The following is a 20616-nucleotide window of genomic DNA, read 5'->3' as shown; positions in this document are numbered from 1 at the left end:
ACTACTCTCACTTTGCCTCAGTCATGCTAAGCCTCCGAAATGGCGTGAGAACGTCGCGTTGAATGAAAGTGGCAGCACCGTTGAAGGAGCACCAGTGTAACCGGCGGCTCCCAAATGAAAAACAAGCTGCCTGATCTCCTCCCTGACATACTACTGGCACAGTTCATCTGCTCAGCTAACCAGTCCTTTGTTTTATTATCTCAAACTCCATCCGTCCATCCAAGCATCCAACCATCCATTCATCCATCTTCAATAACTGCTTATCCAATACAGAGCCACATTGAGTCTAGATTTCTGGAATCACAGAGTGACGAGACAAGGGACGCCCTGGCATTCAAAATGCACAAGAAGAATAATATCCGACATTAGTCATATGTGTCGGAAGGCAGGTGTGCAACTGGCACGGCCGCTGTGGCCTCTTTCACAGGAAGAGGCAGGTTACTGGTTTCAGTAAAGCCGAATTAAAGCGACGCTCTGCAGTCGGCGAGAGCAGGATGAGGCCTGCAGGCCATGTTCTGTCAACGGCCTAGTGACTGGTAAACAACGGTCAGGAAAACAGGCAGTGGCTGGTGCCGTGGATATGGATACAGATGTATGACCAGAAGGGGGGAAGCCGGGAATGCCAGGACAGGACCTGTGACACCCCCAGGGGTGAAACACTTACCCTGAATAACTCCTGCAGAACATTCAATTGTATTTATGGCTAAAACTCAGACAAAAGTACAAACAGCAAATGATAAAAATAACGGCAAAGTTAGCTCTGTAAACTTTCTGTATTCTGCTTTAAATTATTATGCTTAAAAGGGTCACTGGAATACCATTTCTTTTGTCTATGTTAAATGAGCCCCAAATCGACAAATCACATATGATGCCTTGGATGTTTGATAGCTAGCTACTAATGCCACACATTTTTCTACATAATCACACGAGTGTCATTGTAGTTGAATTGTGTTTGTATTGGTAGCATGAACGACAGTTACTACGTGCTTCGCCTGTCCACTGGGTGCCTGTCTACTCTGCACATGTGACCCCGGCTTTCCCACCCCACCGTTTTGTTCAGATTTGAGGCACCATCTCCTGTTTGGGTCTGAACGTGGACGTGGTTAATTTTCACTCTAGTTCTCTACTTTGTTGCAAAGTGATTGCAAAACATACTCGATATAACAGTTTGTGATGAGCAGGCGTAGTCGCCGAGTATCATGGTGCATGTACCATAGAGAACCCATCAGTGTAAGGAATCAAAGGATTGGGATTCACTTAGTAAACATAAAGTCTTACATATAAAACATCTCTTGTGATAAAAACATACACAAATTTCATGTTATTGAAACATGATTCCAACCTGATGAGAACTCGGCTTAAGCTGACTCCTGTCTACCTGGTTAGTCTTTTAATCAGCACCCCCCTAATAACTTTCATGGGTAATAACTTTTCTCGCGATAATTTCTGTGTCTGGTTTCCATCAGCTGAAAAAGAAAGAAAGCTGGATGTAAGTTTGTCTCTTTTGATAATGGCTTTGGTCACTGTCCAGCCGCCTGATAGTGATCACGCTGCAGCTTTTTCTCAGCCTTTCCTGCTCGGTGCGGTTTCCAGGCCTCTTGGCTCATCCTCTGACGTTATAAATGACTGATTTCCTCACAATTTATGTTGTCACCATTGATACAGTTATATTTATAGCGGATCTTAGCATTCATATGCAAGCGATAATCTTACATCCACTTTTGCAAATGTTCTTGAATCCGGGAGCTTTGTTCAAACTGTAATAGGCCTTTCTCATTAGCATAATCATACTACTGGATCTTGTATTAACTTACGGAATCGACGTTCTGCGGTTTTATATGCTCCCTCACGATAACGCTTCCATCCACTTTCTGATTACAACCAAAATCAGAAAAGACGTTTTGTTTTGGCCGAAGATTTCAGACAATCTGCTGCTGTCACAAAGCTTACAGATGTGATTTCTGGTGCCTTTTCCTTGAAACGTAAAACTGTTACTTTGAATAATGCCTCGTCAAGCCTGACGGCAGCTGAAATCGAGCAGCTAAGTAATGAATTTGCTGCCACTGTGAGTTCATGCAATAAATACTGTAGCACTCCCAAGAAAACAGTCAAGTATAAAAAGAATAAAAAGTACAGCCCATAATCTAGTGACCTCCTGAAGATTAAGATTAAGGCTCCCTAGCACTCCAGTGCTGTTTAATCTAGCCTGTAAAACACTGAAGTACAAATTACACTATGGCTAGGCCAAAAAATACATCTCTAGTGTAATTGATAGGGATAAAGAAAATCTAGAGTTAATTTGCTATTTGTCTCACTTGTACTGGTTGTCAGACAAAAGCACCTGCATAATAAATTTAAACGTAAAAATAAACACAGAATTACATTTAATGAATTCCTGAAACTAACTGGGAATCCCACTAAGTCAATGAACAGACGTAAAAATTATATAAAAGTCATGATTTTGAATATTACCTATATGTTTCCCAAAGACAGGCCACATTCACACACACACACACACACACGCACGCACGCACGTGCACACACACGCACACGCACGCACACACACACACACACACACACACACACACACAGGGTAATCTAATACTACAACTGCTAATGTTGAATCCATACCTACTCAAAAGTTTGAGTTATTTACTCATTAACACAATAAATTGCTGCACTATTCAATTTGTCCACTCGCTTTCTGTATTCCACACTTCCTATAAAGATATTATAATATGAGATTATAGATATTATAAATACATAATTACTTTCTAAATATAGTCAGGCAGGCAGCTGTATTCAAACCTCTACTCATGAAGTCTAATCTAGATCTTTATGCTCTGTCTAGTGAGAGGTCGACCCCAAACTTTCCGTTTTTCTCCAAAACAGAGAAATACGTTGCTCAGCAGCCATTTGTCTTCTCACAAACCAACGGCGTTGATGGCATGTTTCAGTCTGGGTTCAGACAACAACCATATCACTGAAACAACACTTGTCAGAGTAATGAATGACTTGCCTTGTTTCTTTGACTTTGGCAATGTCTCTGCTCCAGTGATTCTGGTGACTCCACTCCAGCAAGTGCCAGGTCGACACCATAGATCACCACATTCTCTTGGACAGGAGAAAAGATCTTGTTGCACTTGTGGAGAGGAGCTTTCATACTCTCTTACATCTTATCTATCAGACTGTTACCAATTTGCCTGAGTCAATGGTGAATTGTTGAAATACCAAGCATTCAGCTATGGAGTTCTGCAAGGCTTCATGTTGGGCCCACAATTCATTTTCTTATATATCTCGAGGTCATGATTCTCAAGCATAGTGTCAATTTCCAATTAATTTCGAATGATATGCTCATGACACTCAAGCCCATGTATACGTTCAGCTCTGTGAAATATTTCTACACTCTAAACTTGAAACCTGTACAAAGGACATTAGGGATTGGATGACACTGAACTTCCTTCTGCTGAACTCTGATAAGACAGAAACGATGTTAGTAGCCCCTAAGTTACTCAGACACACATTGTTCGAATAAAATTGGCTTTTAGATCAAAGTGGATACCTCAAAAAAGACCATCGTGTGACAGTGGATAAGAACCTGACAGTTGAGCCTTATATGAGAAATATATCTAAAGTGTCTTTTTTCATCTTTGGAATATAGCCACAGTCAAAAAATCCATGTAAGAATGATGCAGAAAAGTCCATGCATCCATTACCTTCTGACAAGATTACTGTAACATTCTGGGACTGTGCAAGTGCTTAGCTAAAGTGTCTTGTGGCTGTTACAGAATTCAGCTAAAAGAGAGAGTTGTTACTAGAACTAAAACGTGTGAATATTCCATTCTGAACTTGACTCACTACACTAGCTACCCATGAAATTTAAAGAACAATATGAAATACTCCTTCTTAGCTTTCCGCTGGTTCTAAATGGATAGGCGCCACTGTTTCTTAAGGATCTTCTCACATGCTTCCCAGATTGGATATTTCATTGACAAAATGATGAAGACCATAAAAGCCAGGGCAACCTTCTCATGCAGGTTGCTGGGTTTTTCAGATTGCCTCTTGGGTCTCTCCTACCAGTAACGGTAGCTTAGCAGAGGATGGAACCTGACCTGACCTGTTTGTGGACTACGCAGTCGATGCACATGCCCTCCTAACGGTGCTTGTGATCGTTTCCATCAGCTGACCCATTCCTTGCTGTGGTGGTGTCTCAGGTATTCCTTGTTTCGTGTGTTCCTTGTCTCTCTTTTTTTTTTTGTCATGCTGCCATCGTTACCGTAAGTTCCGATAGGAACCATTCCATATTGCACCTGATCTACTATTTATCAACACAACACTTGACTCTGTTTTATTAGTTCCGTCTGCCGACTGTTCCTGTCTGTCTGCCCAGAGGTAAAAGATCATAAACTGGACCTGACAATCCACCTGAAACAGCACATAAAAAAATGAATCTAAATTCTGGCAGGATCCAGTTTACTGATACAGGTTCCTGTTTTCAGCAGCTGAAACACTAGAGTATGGTCACTCTTCTTAGCTGCTCAAGACATTTTTTACAGAGAAAATCTGCATATTTACACGTATTTCCGACATATTGCGCTGAAACTCTGCATGCCGCATCTCACTCGTGTTTCTTCCACCAAACGTTTCTCCTCCTTGTATCGCTCATGTCCATATAACGATTTCTGATCATGAAGTTGAAGTAAATTAGCGCTGCGGCTCTGAGGAAACGTTTCTAAAAGGATCTTTACTCGTGGAGAATGGGAATGGGACCAGCACTTGAGGTTCCCTGGCAACAGCGATCTGTCCTTGATTTGGCGGCTGACCCCTTAAGAGTCTGGCGACACATTCACACCTCCAGCTGCTCTGAGTATTGCTGGAGTTTATCTCTGTGGATAGCAGTGTTACATTTATGGGCTGTGAGTCCTGGCGATGTAACCTTTGACTCCGGTTTGCACTAAAGCTCAGAAAAGCAATACACTGGATTTGTCCTTCCATAAAAAGATGGTTCAGCGGGTCGACGTCTCCGCCCCTCTCTATGTGGCTACCAGCTAACGCTGTAGTTGTTGTTTTTACACTTATATATTGACTTAAAAAATGTGGCAGCTTTACAGAGAAGGGCTCCAAGTGTTAGCTTGCCCAGGACTTTCTCAATCACTGTGAGATTTTATGGTTTTAATATTCTTTTACTTCCCGGAGTACAAAATGGTTTGTGTAGCTGAACAGTCCGGTTCATAAACAAGCATTTCCATTATAGATTAATTCTACATAAGCATTTGCCTGATTAAGTTGGTTCCTTTTGGCTAAGACACATGCGTGTAAGAAAAACATGTCATTGTTTACGCAGCGCTGAGTGCCCGTGAGTTTGAAGAAAATGTGTCTTCTTCCTTGGACCATTACAGTTCTGTGAAAGCGACCTTGACATTTATGTTACAAAGGCGGCTGTTTGCTGCTGATGCCAGAATAGAGCAGCATGGAAGCCCCAGTAGAGATATTCAACTTTAAGGAGTCTAGCACAAACCAGCACTAACTGGGGTAGTATAGTGTCACGACAGGTCCTGTTAGTCACTTTCAAATTTCAAAACAATGTAAAGTCCCCACAACACTACTAATTCGCCCGAGTCTCTCACAGGAGATAATCTAGAATGCAACTCACTTGGGACCTGTATACTTGTCCCACATATGGAAAATGATCTTGGTGCCTCTGCGTTACTCTTAATGATGCCTTCAGGAATTCTCCTCCATTCCTTCAGTTCAGGATTCTGAGGGGTTGGGAGAAAGGGGGGGTCCCCCAGGACGGTGTACCTGCTATCAAAGGAAAGGTAACCGAACAGACCCTCATGTGTGTTTCGACTCCAAATCTGATGCTGAAGCTGCAGTGTCAGGTGATTTACAGCAGCCGGCCTCAAAGGGAAATGTAATTCCCGGGCATCATGGGAGAGTGCACGGCTACCACGCAAACTTCAGTGAACTTCAGACGCGTTAAAGTTGAGCTCGCACAACGAAGCCAGCCCTCAGATCCCTTTAAGATTCATGCTGTCAGCTGCAGAACCAGCTGGAGACCAATTTCGGGAGCAGAAGGGACAGCGATGGAATTATCGACACGTATTTCAATTTGGCGAGGGAATAGGTCAGGCTTTACACGGGACTGCCAATGACACACGCCGTGCACTTATCTTATTCCAACGCTAAATGGCAGAGTGTCTCCTCGTCATAACACAAAACATGGCGATTTACAGAATTGCCTATTTTCTTCGACTAACCCCATCCGGGACAGTAAAAGTGCTTCTCTTTGCCACATATAAGCACAAGCTCTTACCATTAACCTTTGGCCCAGGCGTCTTTCAGACGTGTAAACTCATGTATCCCATCAGTGGCAGAATCTCTGAAAATGACAGACATTAAAAGAAAAGGCTCATGGTAAAAAGAGCAGGTGAGAAGTAGGGCTGTTTTAAGAAGCGCGAAGCATCCTTTGTTGTGCGAGCACCTCATTAAAAAGCTCCTCCAACGGCAGGTGCAAATACAACTCGTTCCTCACTTAAATAAATAAGACAGGTCTGAACGACATGCCATTCCATTGATTGTGCTGGCGGACACATGATGGGCTGATAGCCAAAAAGAAGGTTGAAATAAAAGGAGATGTAAAAAGATTTACTTATCATTCTCACAGTTAAAAAAGCAGTAATGGTGTAGGGGAGATTGTACATGTCATCTTTGCTTGTTTATCTCCTTCTTTGAGGGGAAATCAATAGAGTTCTAATTTGCGAATATGTCCCCTAAAAATACCCGTCCGTACTCATACTCTGCAGACAGGGCGAGCCGAAGGGGATTTATTGCCACATGGAGACTCTTTACTCGTACTTGAGGTCCTGACATGATGTGATTCTGTGGCTCCGCCCACCGTCATCTTGGAGCAATTCTGTTCCTGCACCCAGGGCTCTGTTGGGTAAAATGAAATTCGCCACCACTAAATGAATCCCCCTAACTGACGGAGCCTCTTTGCACCACGCGCTCCTGTGCACTCCGCACTCCTGCACTACAAAGAGGCTGCTCTAGAATGATATTACGCTTCAATCTCCCAAATCAGTACATAACAACTATATGCAAATTGTGGGTGACAAAAGCCCAGGTAAATTCTATCAAAGAGTCCCACAGCCAAAAACTGCTGCAGGTGAGAACAAACAGAGACAATTATTAAACATCAAAGGGCTCTGTGGTATTATTCCATGCCTTAACCTTTCTGATGGGCAAAGGGAAAAATATTTTATTTCAAATCATCTTCTCTAATGGAACTGTAAATCCACGATTGCTGTGCTATCCATCTGTGCAGACCCCATAAGGTATAGCGGCTAACAATCATAAATTTATGCCACTACAAGTCCTAATCATACTTTAGAGAATAAATCAGAAATCCATCTTTCTTCAGACTGCTTCTTCTGATGAGAGTCACGGTCAAACCAAAAATCGTACTTTTTCTGCATGTAAAAAAATACTTTTGTGCGTATTCTGATTTTTATTCTAATTCACAGAAAAATAAAAAACGGCATATAAAGCATACACACACACAGACACACATACACACACAGACACACACACATACTGTATATTTGCTACTACTTTAAGAATAGCGCATTTATATCAGGGTGACCAGGAGATTATAAGGTTTACTGGTAACACTTTACTTGACGGGGTACAAATAATGTAGTATTATGCTATTACTTATGTATTAATTAACCTCAAACTAAGTCTTAGTTACATACCGATCTCATGTAAATCCATCATTGATGAATTGTGATGCATGTTTTATCTCAAGTTACTATATTTGTTACCGTTACTCTGATCCTCTAAACCTTTGTGAACGGCTGAAAGATCTACTAAGGAATTACTGAAGGAACAAGTCATGAACACAAGTTAAATACTGATCTCATATTTGTTCAGTATTAATGAATCATGACAGATCTTTCATCCAAAGCTGTTATTGTATTTGTTACTATATCTGTTAATTCTATAAACCTTTGTGAACTACAGAAGGAACTACTGAAGGAACAAATAATGAATAACACAAGTGAAATTCTGATCTAATGTTTATTCATCATCATCTCAAGTAGACTATATTTGTTCATGTTTTGTACATCAGTAGTAAATGAGTTATTACTAAGTATGAGTGCCCCATCAAGTGAAGTGTTACCAATTTATTCTTTAATTTCCACTAGGAACTTTGAGAGTTTTCATAGCATCACCATCCAGCCAGTTTAGATGACATGAGAAAATAGTTCTGCTGAATAATCGTCAAACAAATGTACATAATTGGCTGCATACCAAAGCTTACAAGGGGGGCAACATTCGCCAGTGACATATGGGCCCTGGTGCAGGCCGGACTGGAGAGCCCTTCCAGTGAGGCACCAAACTTTTATTTTCCAGCTGAGTGCTCGAAACGATGAGCACATGACCAAGGAGAACTCTGGCGATAATGATAACTGGCTCGGTTAGACACTAAGTAATGAGTCTTCCTGTCTTTCTGCTGTGGACGCTTCCCTCCCTTAAAATTCTTGCACTATTTTCTGTGATTTCATGACGTGTCGTTTTATTCTTCCTACACTCAAATTATAATTTGTTTGCTACTCCTCAATGATGAAGCAAAACAAATGCTTTTTACTCAGCCTGCACCTACATTCCCCACAACATGACATTTCGCCAGTTACTAACATTGTGGCATTAAAGAGTGAGGTAGTGATTAAAATCTGAACATTCCAGAATATAAAGAAAAATAAAGACTGTGGGAAATCATCACAGTTTTAACGTGTCTGGTGGCGCACTGCCTCCGAGTTCCAAAGTTGCCCGGAAACAGAAGTAGCCTCGGAGTTTCCTAACATATGGACTGCGGCTTTCAGTCATCTGCTTCCAGGTGGGAATAACTGGCTGCGTATGCTGGATGTCGCGCTGCTCAGTGGAGCCCGACCGGATTCCCGCCAGCGGCAGACAGAGGCGTGCGTCTGGTTGCGGCAGACAGCAGGCCCTGAGCATGTGCGGGTCGGCCGAGCGTGATGACGGAACGCTGCAGCCGCTGGCTTGGCAGGCGCCTCCGGTTCCTGACGGTGTCAGCAAACAGCCCCGATGTGCCCCGACATCTCCTCCGGTCCACCGTCAGGGAAGGACGTGGCTCTGCCACTCACGCCGTTAACGAGAGTCTGACCCCTGGCCGGTGTGAACGTTCATCAAATGTTGGCCAAACGTTCTCTGCGATCTCTTGCGGGGAACTGTAAATAACGTTCCTTAACGGCGCAGCGGATACTGTGTTTCTTTCACGGAAACCGCTGCGTGCCTCGTGTCAGATTAGCGCCGGGTCTGCGGAAAGCTCCCGGGGCCGCGGAGAGAGAGCCGAAGGAGGCGGCTTCGGTGAAGAGGATAAGAGGGGAAAAACGCAGACGAGAAGAACCCCGGGCAGTCTGCTCTGCCTGCCTCGCTTCAGAACCTCGTCAGGCGACAGCGACAACGAGGCATAATGCGGTGTAGTGTTTCTTTGTACGACGCACTGTGTTTCAAGGGCAAATTTTGTGGGGAAGAAAGCAATTTCACGTTGAATATTTGGTACAATGCGCGTGTGCGGCACGCAGCAGGCGCCAGGCCGGACCTCTGCTTGCCGGCAGCCCGTGGGCCTGAGACGCGGCACTCTGTGGAGTCAAAGGAGCTGAGGAAATTTCAAAGCGTCCCCTGCAGACACATTCAGACTCTTGCGCATTTTAATGCTGAGATATTCAAATACCCGACTTGGCAGTTCCTCGCCCCCCCCCCCCCCCCCCTTTTTTTCTCTTTTTAAATTTTAAGCATGGTTCTTATGTGAGTAATGGGATGCTAAGTTTGAAGAGAGGGGGCTAATTTGGGGAGGTCCTAGCCTCCTTCAGGTTAAAGGACCCTGGAAGTAATTTATTTATTTATTTTTAATTCAAAGAACTTGGAGCTGAATTAAACTGAATGAAAATGCACTAAAATAAAAATCGGGAAATGGGTAAGACAAAGTTACGAGCTGTTCTTGCATGGGGCGGCTGGCCCATTAACGACGGCACAGAGATAATCTTGCATAAAACCTGGCCCCACCGCGGAGTGTCAATTACACCTCTCGTGTAAACGAGGCCGTTAAAAATGGATGTAAACAAGAGGCTTTAAAGTCTGTAAGCTCCTTCCCTCTCCTTCAGCCTACGCTGGGCTTCCTGTCAGGCTGGGCGGCGGGAATGTGGCCGTCTCTGGACATCCTGGGCGAGAGAGAGAGTGCAGCGTGGCGTCTGTGACGCCCTCCATCCTCCAAGGAGGGGGGAAAGAAAACAAATTTGCGTGCTCTGCACACGGGATTCCTGCGACACCAGCCCCTGACAGCGGCTCCATCGTCAGAGAGCAGAACCAGGAGATCTATATCAAAGTTGCTACAGACATTGTGCTAGAGATAAGAGCCAGGCAGTGGCTGGCCTTTGCTCTCCCCAGCCATGGTCCAGAAGCTCAGGATCACCCCCCCCCCCACTCCAGCCCGACTGAGCCCCCCTATATTTCACTGGCCTTCAAAAATTGTCATGAACAGATGCCGGCGCACAACTTTCCAGCAACGTGAAACTGCAGCCTAATTTAACCTTTACAAATGATCTGTGTCTGTAATAAACAGAGAACAGTGCAGCAGCCTGCGCTCGTGCCCGCGCTCATGCCCGCGGCTCCCCAACGGCGGGATTATGGGAGCCGGCAGGAGCCGCTTGGTGTTTTCCATCCCACTGGGCGTCTCTTTGATCCACGCTTGCCCCATGTGCTGCTGGCGCTGCCAAGGTCCGGAGCTGGCACGGGTCAATGAGCGGAAAGGGGTCCAGGAGGTTGTGGGGGGGGGGGATGCTGGCGGCCTTACAGGCCACGTGGCACAATCCCAAGTGCCAGATCCACACGGCACAGGGCGAACAAAAAAAAAACACAACAAAAATAATAAAAGGCAGAAGAAAACAACCCATGCTAACCGCTCAACCGGCACGTTCCTGTGGGCCACTTCTGCCGATACGAGAGTAAGAGATAGCAGTCAGCACACGGTGTCATGCTTTGTGCCGCCCCTCCCTGGCTCGGCCGGGCCAGCCCGCCTATCTGGGCAGAATCTGCAAGACATGTGCAGTCATCGATGGAAATTCCACGTTATGCATCCTGGTTCCTAGTTTACTGGTAAAGAAAAGCTACCCCCAGCAGCCAAAGCTAACGCAGCAACGAAAAAGCAGTGCGAGCCGCTCTCAAATGCATTTCAGGCCAGCGTTAGACATTAAGCCCAAACCGTTTAATATCCAGCTACTGCCGGGCAGGTAATTGTTTCTCAGCCCCGGCATGGAGACTGTCGATCAGGAGCGCTTGACCTTGTCTTTGTGACTGCTCTGACCTCCGAAGATGTACGGCGAAGATCATATCACGACGAGCGTCGCCCGCACAAACGGCCCCCGGTGCAAAATTGATTCCGACATTCCGGAATTCACTCCCATCTCCAGGACAAGGGGGGGGGGGGAGCCCATTATTTCTGTATCTTTGTCGCGGGCGGTCCGGAGACGTCACATCCATCACAGCAGAGGCACACATGCACTCTGCATATGCCGCCTGTGACGGATCCAGGCTGCAAGTGCCGACAAACACACTGTTAATCCCCGACACCCGCATTAAACACATACTATCCGTCAGTGTTGTGATAGCGGGTTAAATTGTCTGTGATAATGGAGAGGACTGAAGTGCCATGGTGACATTGCCGCCGGCGCTTCCGATACTTCGGCGGAGGTTGCCTGCCGCAAAGCGCCACCGCCCACCGCCCGTTTTCGATCACAGTGCCGGATCTGGGACGGTGCGAGACGAGATGGTTATCCCTCATTGCTGGAAAGCCTTCGCTGTCCAATAAATCCCTGAAATTGAATTTATAGAAGTACGGATCGTACTATATGTTCCGTAGATGCCCTTGGGTTCGACCGGAACGATGACCTACCACCCAATTAGAATAGAATTATTAAAAAAGTTAGCTAATTGAATACAACAATAAAGAATTATAATGAGGAAAGACATTAGTAGCTGGATACATTTTTATATCTGTGCTACAGGAAGCCAAGGAAGCAGAGGACATGAACTCTTTGGTGTGTCCTTATCATCAAAGATGCTAATCAACTTAAAAAGAAAACTAAACACAGTCACTACGCTGACACTGAAGCTGACAAAAAGGGCTTCAAATCTTTTTAACTGTCCACCCTTATATATAGTATATAGGCAAATGATAGTGTTTTCTTCAAAAGGAAGCATAGTTGTACTAAGATATATTGTCAAAAGATAAAATAAAGCCTGAGACAGAATTTCGGTCATAACTTAATTTGTCTGTGTATGGCAGTAATGTGTAGCAGACGCAGTCAGCACATGGCTGTGTGCCGCGTACTCTGCTCGGCAGATGAAGTCTGATTTAACCACGGAGATCAGCTGAGGACACCGGCAGCAGGGTGACCACTGTAATGCTGCCAACACCTGTTTACTGCGAGCCACCACAAGCCGGTGTCAAAGGTCCGACTCGCCATATGGCCCAGCAGAACACAATTTCTGCAGCCACACCAAGTGCTCCGGTTTGCACTAAATAATCGATGGTGTCAGCAGTAGTAGCTTTGGGGCGCGGCGGTGATTTGTCTGCTGGGGACGTCGGAATGGGTTCGTCGACCTTACAGACAACCCGCCGAAGGCTTTCTGGATGCTCACATTAAACATCCAAGCCCCGCCCACCACCACACGATGGGGCTGCCTTTGGCACGGAGTTCGCCTGTAGAGTCCGTGCAAACCGGTAAATCCATGCGAAGGTCAGGTGGCTGATGAGAACATACCACCAACTCTAGCCAGGGGGCGCCTTGCATCGGCGAGGGTGACCCCGGATCTTTTTAGTTTTAAGCCCTGCCTGCCGGTCTCTGCCCAATTAGACCCCATTGTCAGCTCGTCCCCTGTTTCAGCCTCACGACAAAAGCATACAAGCGTCGGCCCTTTACCCACCAGCTGAGCTTGCTCAAGTGAGAGGGTCTGTCTTAATTATAAGAGAAATATTGCATTCATTAGACCCGGCCATGTGATAAATAGGCATCTTCAAACTATTTAATCCTGCCGTCCCAACTCCATGTCAGTGATAAACAGAGGAAATTAAGCAGAAAACAAAATGAAAATGTTTTTCTGAAAATATCAATTATAATAATGCCTTTTACCAAACAACAAACACTTCCGCCGGATTCTATTGGTGCAGCTCTAGTCTCTCGGATTCAGTCGAGCCAATCGGCGTCCGAGAAGCGCTCTGAGTGAGGGGGGGCCCGACTGCTTATTTCGCACATCTGCCAAACCGAAAAAGGCCACATGGGGAACAATGAGTCCGAGGGGCCTCAAGGTCTTCGAATTGATTATGAAGAGTGGGAACAGGTGCGTGACTTTAGCTTTTAGCCAAAGGAAAAGCCCTTTGAGTAATAAATGGCTGAAACAGATTCAATTATGAATGCGAAAAACTGAAAAGCACACAGAGTACTGCCTAAATGAGGGATCTATTTAAAGTCATGCATTAAGTCGTAAACTGTGTGGCAGTCCTGCTAGTTTATTCATATCAGTCCTACTTTAATAGTCTGTCTCCTTATATTTATTGTTGTTCCTCACAGCTCATGGATGCACTTCATGCCACCGACACAGGCAGCGGTTCCGCGATTCTGATTGGTAGACGCTAACCTAATCATCTATAATTGGTAGAATGGTTCTCATTCATATTGACTAACGCTATTGATTTGTCTAGCAGGCAGAACATCAGCGCTATAAACAAGGGACCGTCAACAATTATTCACTTTCTTACTCACCAGAACAAAAGTGCACCCAGAACTCATTCAGACATTTATATCAGAGGTTTTTATTAGGGATCCAATACAAACTAACTATCTCCAAAGTGATTTTATCAAACATAGAAAAAAGGCTGACATTTAATTTAAAAGCATCATTATTCTTCATATGTTACAATAACAAGCTATTTCACTATGTAATAAGCTAAATATATGATTTATATAAATTCTGAAGCAGATAAAAGTGATCGAGCAATAAGTAATTGTTCAGTGAAAGGTAGCAAAACCCCAACTGGAAGTTACTCGTTTCCAATTTAACTTCATTTCCTGCTATTTTACTCCATTAAGTTTATACATTTCTGGTCGCTATAGGGAACAGAGGCTGAATCCTGTCCAGGAATCACATGAAAGCCAAGCACTCATGGGGAATAAGGCACATTTACACACATACATTTGTGCGTAGACACGTGGGCTGGTGCACACACACACACACACACACACACACACACACACACACACATACACACACACAACTGCAATGCCTTTGTGAAACTGTGAGCCCCCCCTAAGGCAAGAGGCTGACATGTTGGCTCCAACGCCAGCACAGCCCCAGAGCTGGGATTAAAACCATTGGTACTATAAGACATGTCTGCTGCCACACCATCCTGTCAACAGAAGAACTGCTGTTTTAATGAGAGAAGCGCGGTGGTGAGCGTAGCTCAGCTGTTAGCATTACCGCCTCAAAGGCCATGTGTGTGGCCGTGTGCAGTATATATTCCGTGCTTAATGCTGCTTAGTTACCGTCCCACGGGACAGGAGGCCTGCTGTTCAGAGTATGCCCTGCCTTAGGGTTTATGGCTCTTCAGATGGACCCCGGCTCGCTCCCGCCCCAGTGGGAATGAGGAGAGAAGATGGATTGATGGACCGAAGAAACTAAAAACTATTCATCAAGGCTGTCTTAAAAGACCTTTTTCTTTCCGCATTTCAAAACGGTTTGTTGGAGATCCATCCATCCATCTTCCAGCAAATATTTCAGTGGGGTTTGCGGGGTATTTGTTCATGCTTTATTATAATAATTTTGGTGATAAATGGCAGGCCTATGTTGCAAGGATGGAATGAGTGCTTTGCAGTTTGTCATTGGAGGTAAGCACCTTGGGATGAGAAATGCATTAAGAAAACCAGCAAGCTGCTCACTCTGCCCCATGCTTTAGCGTACATGGGAGGGCCATGAAACTGCACTGCCAATGGAAAGTTCGTCGATGAAGTTAGTTTTCAAATATAGCTTCCATGTCCCGCCAAGTTTCAGAATCCCTCCGGTAGCCTTACTCCTCTCAGAAGTCAGACCACTTCGGGACACACACACACACACACAGCACCTATGCAAAAGTTGTCCATGCATTCATTTGCGATTAGGAATGCGAGGAGAAGCATGTCAGGAGATTACAGGACATTGCATCAGAGTAATCGTCGCACTCATTTATCATTCCTCTGACCAGCAGAGCATACATTACCTGCCTTTGTCTCTGGCCCTTCGGGCTGAGCAGGAAGGGGAAGTATGAGTGCGGTGATGTTTATTATCCCATTAGCTGGGGTTCAAGGACATTCCAGTGGAAGCACCTCTCAGTTAATGAGGGCCGGCCCACGGATCGCGCCCTCTGGGGATGTAAACTTTGCTGATCTTATTCATGGAGCAATTTGAATGCTCAGCCCCATAATGGTGCGATTGCTGAAGTGTACCTGAGCAGGGGTTGGGAGCAAATGTCAAGAGCAGCGTAGAGAAAGAAAAAGAGAATAAAGGGCCAGGAGAGCAGATAAATGACCCAAAGTGGCCATGGGGCTCCGGAACAGACAGCGCATTTCTACTCAGCTGCCCTTCACCCAGCAGGAGCACTGTTTTAGCAGCTATCTTCTCCAGGTCCACCACAAACAAACACTTCCAAAACAGTCAGAAAAAAAAAAAGTTTCGTGTTATATTTTAAAGTGCAGTTTATAAACAAACTTAAAAAGAAACACTATGTGCAGGCAAATCTGGCAGCACAAGGAATAAATCGAAGATCAAAGGATATCTCACCTGCGTCAACCTTTCCAGGCAAAGGCACGTACAAGAGCGGAGACGTCTTTATGACAGATTATTTCCGGCGGATGCCAGGCTCAAATCAGCTTTATTCGCAGATGAACTCTTCACATTCTCTTTAAGGTTCCCTTTAAGCCGTTGCTGAACTAAGATCTTTATTCCAGAAATTCAAAACCCTGAGTTTTGTGCGTTGATTAAGTTGGCCTGAAGAGTACAGCTTGCGGGACACCGCCATCTGCCTTAATTAAAGCGACACAGGCATGCCTTATCACCATACGTCGATCTGCTGTATATTCCTCCGTGCTTGATGTTAAGCTTATATTTAGCGGTCGGATTATATTTGAAATCTTTTAATTAATTATGTAATAATATGAAGATCCATCCTTTCAGTGCTTGTAGAACCTCACGGTCACGCGAAGGCGATGCATCAAACTGTGTTTATCTGGCAATCGCAAAGCGTCTCACCTGTCGTCTGTAGTGGGGAGCACAGCACTATGGACGGGCTTCAATCCGGCACCAAGACTATCGTTACATTTACTGGAACTAACATCACCCTATATGATTTCCCAGTATCAGGGAGGATTCACCGGTGATGCTGTTAACTCAGAAGCATCTCTTACTGGGCCAGATGTGGCCACATCTCCAGGGGTCACGTCCCACCCAAATATGAAGCTCACCTGCAATGGAGACCGACATCGATGGCAGATTCCTCTCTCTGTTTTGTAGCTTACTTGCATTACACATGCAGCAGGCTAGAAACAAACAACACCACTGATATATTGAAAAGGAGGACGCCTAACTGCTTTGTTTAATGAAGGATATACAGTAGATTTAGCAATGGTACAAAGGCTTCAATTACTATAGACTGCAGTAAGGTGGCTGGGTGGTCAGTTCTGCTGCAGTCACTGGGCTATGGAAATGTCAAGTAGACTGAATTACCCAGCCAGCTAAGGACTATAGCTAACAGCAACACGGTGCAGTGATAACTACAACAGCAGAAAACTGTAACTGCGACTGGAATCCGATCTTACGTTGTTTCACGAAGAACATTAAACCAAAAGGTCCATGGGACAGCCTCTTTCTTATATGCACACATTATAGCAGATAAAATTGCAGCACTTTTGAAATAGACACTGTGCATGACCTAGATCACAGTCATCAGCAGTGAGTTCCACCACATACTGAGAACATGTTCCATTATACTTATCGGTTAGAATATGAACAGGATCAAACAAAGGTTACTGCACGTTTGACCTGGTGATGCATTCCCTATTGTATGACGCTGAAGCCTGTGTAATTAAGCTAATAACCATTGCTCTCAATTAATTCAACTCCTTGCGTAGTGTCTGTCAGGGGATTTACGATGAGGTGTTAAAAGCAATGTTATATTTCACATGAAACATTTTTTTCTGTTTTTTTCCACCACTAAAACATTCACTTATGTAATGAATTCAAATATTATGAGCTATGAACTATACAGACAGCTGAATTTTACAAATTGAAGTAGCTCATCATTTGAATAAACTCAGATTATAATATGTGACACACAGACAAAGAGGGAAAAAAACAGATTTACAGGAGGAAAATCTGCACAAGGTTTAGATGATTAAAGACATCTGTTAGCACGTTGTTTGCGTGGTGATATTTCCAAGTTCCCTGCTCTTCGAGAAATGAGTTGCAAATTTCCTGCTGAAATTTTACTCCTTTCTCATTTCGTCATCCCTGACAGAGCATGCTCAATTAACAAGCACATTTTTTAAAGATTAACTGACATTAGCACTCCACTCCCCCCAAATCTCAACAAATACTTCAGCAGTGAGAGGACAGTCACCCCCTAACAGCCATGTCTGTAGTGGTACACATTATAAGCTGTATACATCTACATGGCAACATTTGAGGTGACAATCCAAGCTGCCCCGAGGCACTAAAGCCACCAGTTATTGATTACAGGTGTAGGATTACTGTTGGTATGTCTCAGTGACGCAGGCCCACTTTATAAATAACTGCTAAAATAACCTCTGCCAATAAATGAGTACTGTCACTAATTGCCGTCTGGTCATTACCCCTGCAAGACTACTCTGCTATTCAACAACCAGGCACAGGAGTTTGGGCTTCCGAAGAGAGACAGCTACGCATGCTGTATATCTTTGTTAAACCCCTTTTGTTCACAAAACACTTACAACTTTGGTCACCAGGCTGGCATGAGATTTTCAATTAGAGACAAATCTGCACACACATTTACGTGTATGTAACAGTTTTATTGTGTTGTAAACAAGTCTTTAGGGTTTGCAAACTATTCCAACGCTTTCGATGTAGCTAATTTTAGGTTTATAATGGAATAATATAGATTTGACGTAAGATTTCTTGCGTGAGCGTTAGAGTCTGAATGCGTCATGTCACACCAGATACGTGAGAGTTGACAACCCTGAAAAAAATCACTCTTCTTACTCTTATTTTTAGCATTAGCATTAGCTAGCTTAGCAGTATTGAAAGCAGTACTGACCTTTTGGATTATTTTTAAAAATTTAAATTAAACATACATCTAAATCTGAAAAAAGATAAACACGCGGGATGGAATTAGTTGCTGAATGTCTATCAATCAGCAGAAAATCGCAAGAAGAAAACTTGTAAGCCCCCGGGAATGGTAGCCTGTTTTTCAGCTGTCCAGCTGTCTAACACACCAGTCACTCAAGAGCTCATTATACTGTCAAAAGCACAGTATCGCTACTGGGGGGGGGGGGGGGGAGAGACGCCCCGCTCCTGTGCATGAAGCGGTACCCCCGACACGCGCACACACGGGTACGCGCACAAGCGCGCTCCCCGAGCCGCTAGCCCCGGCGCGCGCCGAGCCGGATCGGACAGCTCTCCTCTCCGCTCCTTTCCGCTCCTCGCGCTCACTTTCGCCATCGCGTTGCATCGCGTCGCGAACCGTCCGCGTAACAAGACAAACAAAAAAAAAAAAGATTAAATAAGGAAAGGCGACCGGGGCAAAGGCGGAGAGGTATGGAAGGCATATGGGTAAAGAGAGAAAGGTGCGCAGAAAGAGTGCGAGCGAGAGAGCGGCCGGATTAACGTAAGGGTACTCACAGGGGGGTGACGCGGGCCGGAGCGGCGGTGGTCACTCTGCTTGATCGACCTGCACACGAGACAAAAAAAAGAAAAAGAAAAAAATACTGCTGTGAATCCGAAGAGAAGGAGAGGGAGGGGAACAGCCAACGCGTGTACTAAACAAGACCAAATAAATAAAGAAATAAATCCTGAAAGGAAGGGAAAAAGAACAGGATGAAAAAAGGAAGGGATAGATAGGGTGGGCTGTCTTAAGGAGTAAAAAAAAAAAAGACACGTTGAGCGCACCAGTGTGCGTTCGTTTCTGACAAGCCTGTGTTTGAACAGCGGCCACCGGTACCCTCATCTCCTCCATTTTCACATACCTCTTTCTTTCCTGAGATAGCACCAGTCCCTTGTTAAAACACATGTATTTCCATCTAGATATTGTACTAATGAGAGCGTAACCCTTACACTGTGGCGCTTAGAATGGGGAATGAAATGTACCCTGTATATCTAAACCCCCCTGACTCCTTCTCGCTCAGCCCCCATATAGAAACTGCCTAATGCCGTAATGCTGCAAATAAGCAGGAACTGTCCCCCTGGCACTGAAGTAATTGCTGGCACCCTGACTGTATTTTCTCCATCTCTCTACGGCGACTGGCTGATACTGCGAGTGTTTTCCCTTCGCCCGCTCTGTTCCAGGCATATGCCTGTATTAATGTGGCTTCTGTCACTTCAGCTGCTCCGTCAGATTGCTCCATCTCCGATCCCCCAGTCCATGTCACAATCGAGTGCCGCCGCCCTACATCATCAACGTGAACAATCTGTTGATCAACACACTCCCGGGCGAACTGTGTCTCTCCTGACTGCGCCAGTGACAGACCCCGCCGTGCCGCCCGGGGAAAAAAAAAAATGCAACAAAATCTCTTGCGCCTTATCAGGGCTCGCCAAAGCGCTCTCTTCTACTTTACACAGGACCTTCTCCTCCGTCTCCCTCCGTAAATGGCTTTCCTTCCAAGCGGAGATTACCTTGACCGCGCTCTCCGCACCAGCTTCAAAAAGGGACACACTGTGAAGCCAGAGTGGATTACACACCCCCGGGAAGAGAAGCCGTGGAAGGGAAATGCTCCTGAAAGTCACTGCCTTAATATCTGCGTATATGTGAGATGAATAACAGTCCAAAATAACACAATGCATGGCCATCAGTCAGCTACAAACGTGAAGCAAACATGGTATCTAATTTCCAGCAAAGAATGTTCCTTACTTAGTGTGTGACTGAGATTTAAAAATGAGAGACACACTTTGGGGATGGCTGTGAGAAGCTGCGAAATCTCCCGGCTTTGTTTTTCCTATTGGACGAAAGCATGTGGTGGCCCTGTAAGCATTAATTCTGTGTAGTGCTGTGGAAGTTCTGCTAAGGGCACAGCAGAGTGAATGAGCAGTACATCAGTCAGGCTGCACGCTTCTCATTTTCACACTTTTCTGAAGCAAATCTCCTTAATCTCATTAATGCCAGACTCATTTCATGAGCTCAAACTGTTCCACTGGCTGAACGCTATCAGTCTTACATGACTTACATGTTACCAGCAGACAGGTTTACCTTCTGCCTTTGAGAAGTAGGCATGGTATTCATTGGTAGATTGAGAAAATCGCCATCGAATCAGTGAT

At 44.9% G+C, this 20616-nt stretch overlaps 1 protein-coding gene across 4 annotated transcripts in view; it reads right to left on the bottom strand.

The window, feature by feature from the left end:
• rbfox3a (RNA binding fox-1 homolog 3a) overlaps window positions 1–20616 on the bottom strand; it is a 421773-nt gene that overhangs the window by 256373 nt on the left and 144784 nt on the right. Inside the window, exons 1-2 of one of the 4 annotated variants that reach the window (XM_049015627.1) lie at window positions 19332–19771; window positions 18988–19036 (exon numbers count right to left, since the gene is read on the bottom strand). In XM_049015627.1, the coding sequence (XP_048871584.1) occupies window positions 18988–19036; window positions 19332–19375 (93 nt within the window). In that variant the 5' untranslated portion in view covers window positions 19376–19771. Of the gene's footprint in view, window positions 1–18987; window positions 19037–19331; window positions 19772–20616 lie in introns of those variants that run through there. The other 3 variants (XM_049015625.1, XM_049015626.1, XM_049015628.1) reach the window with 3 other exon arrangements.

The sequence above is a fragment of the Brienomyrus brachyistius genome, chromosome 5, assembly GCF_023856365.1.
Source record: "Brienomyrus brachyistius isolate T26 chromosome 5, BBRACH_0.4, whole genome shotgun sequence".
Taxonomy (NCBI): domain Eukaryota; kingdom Metazoa; phylum Chordata; class Actinopteri; order Osteoglossiformes; family Mormyridae; genus Brienomyrus; species Brienomyrus brachyistius.
The sequence above is the reverse complement of the archived record's forward strand: the minus strand, read 5'-3'. Positions and strand labels throughout refer to the sequence as shown.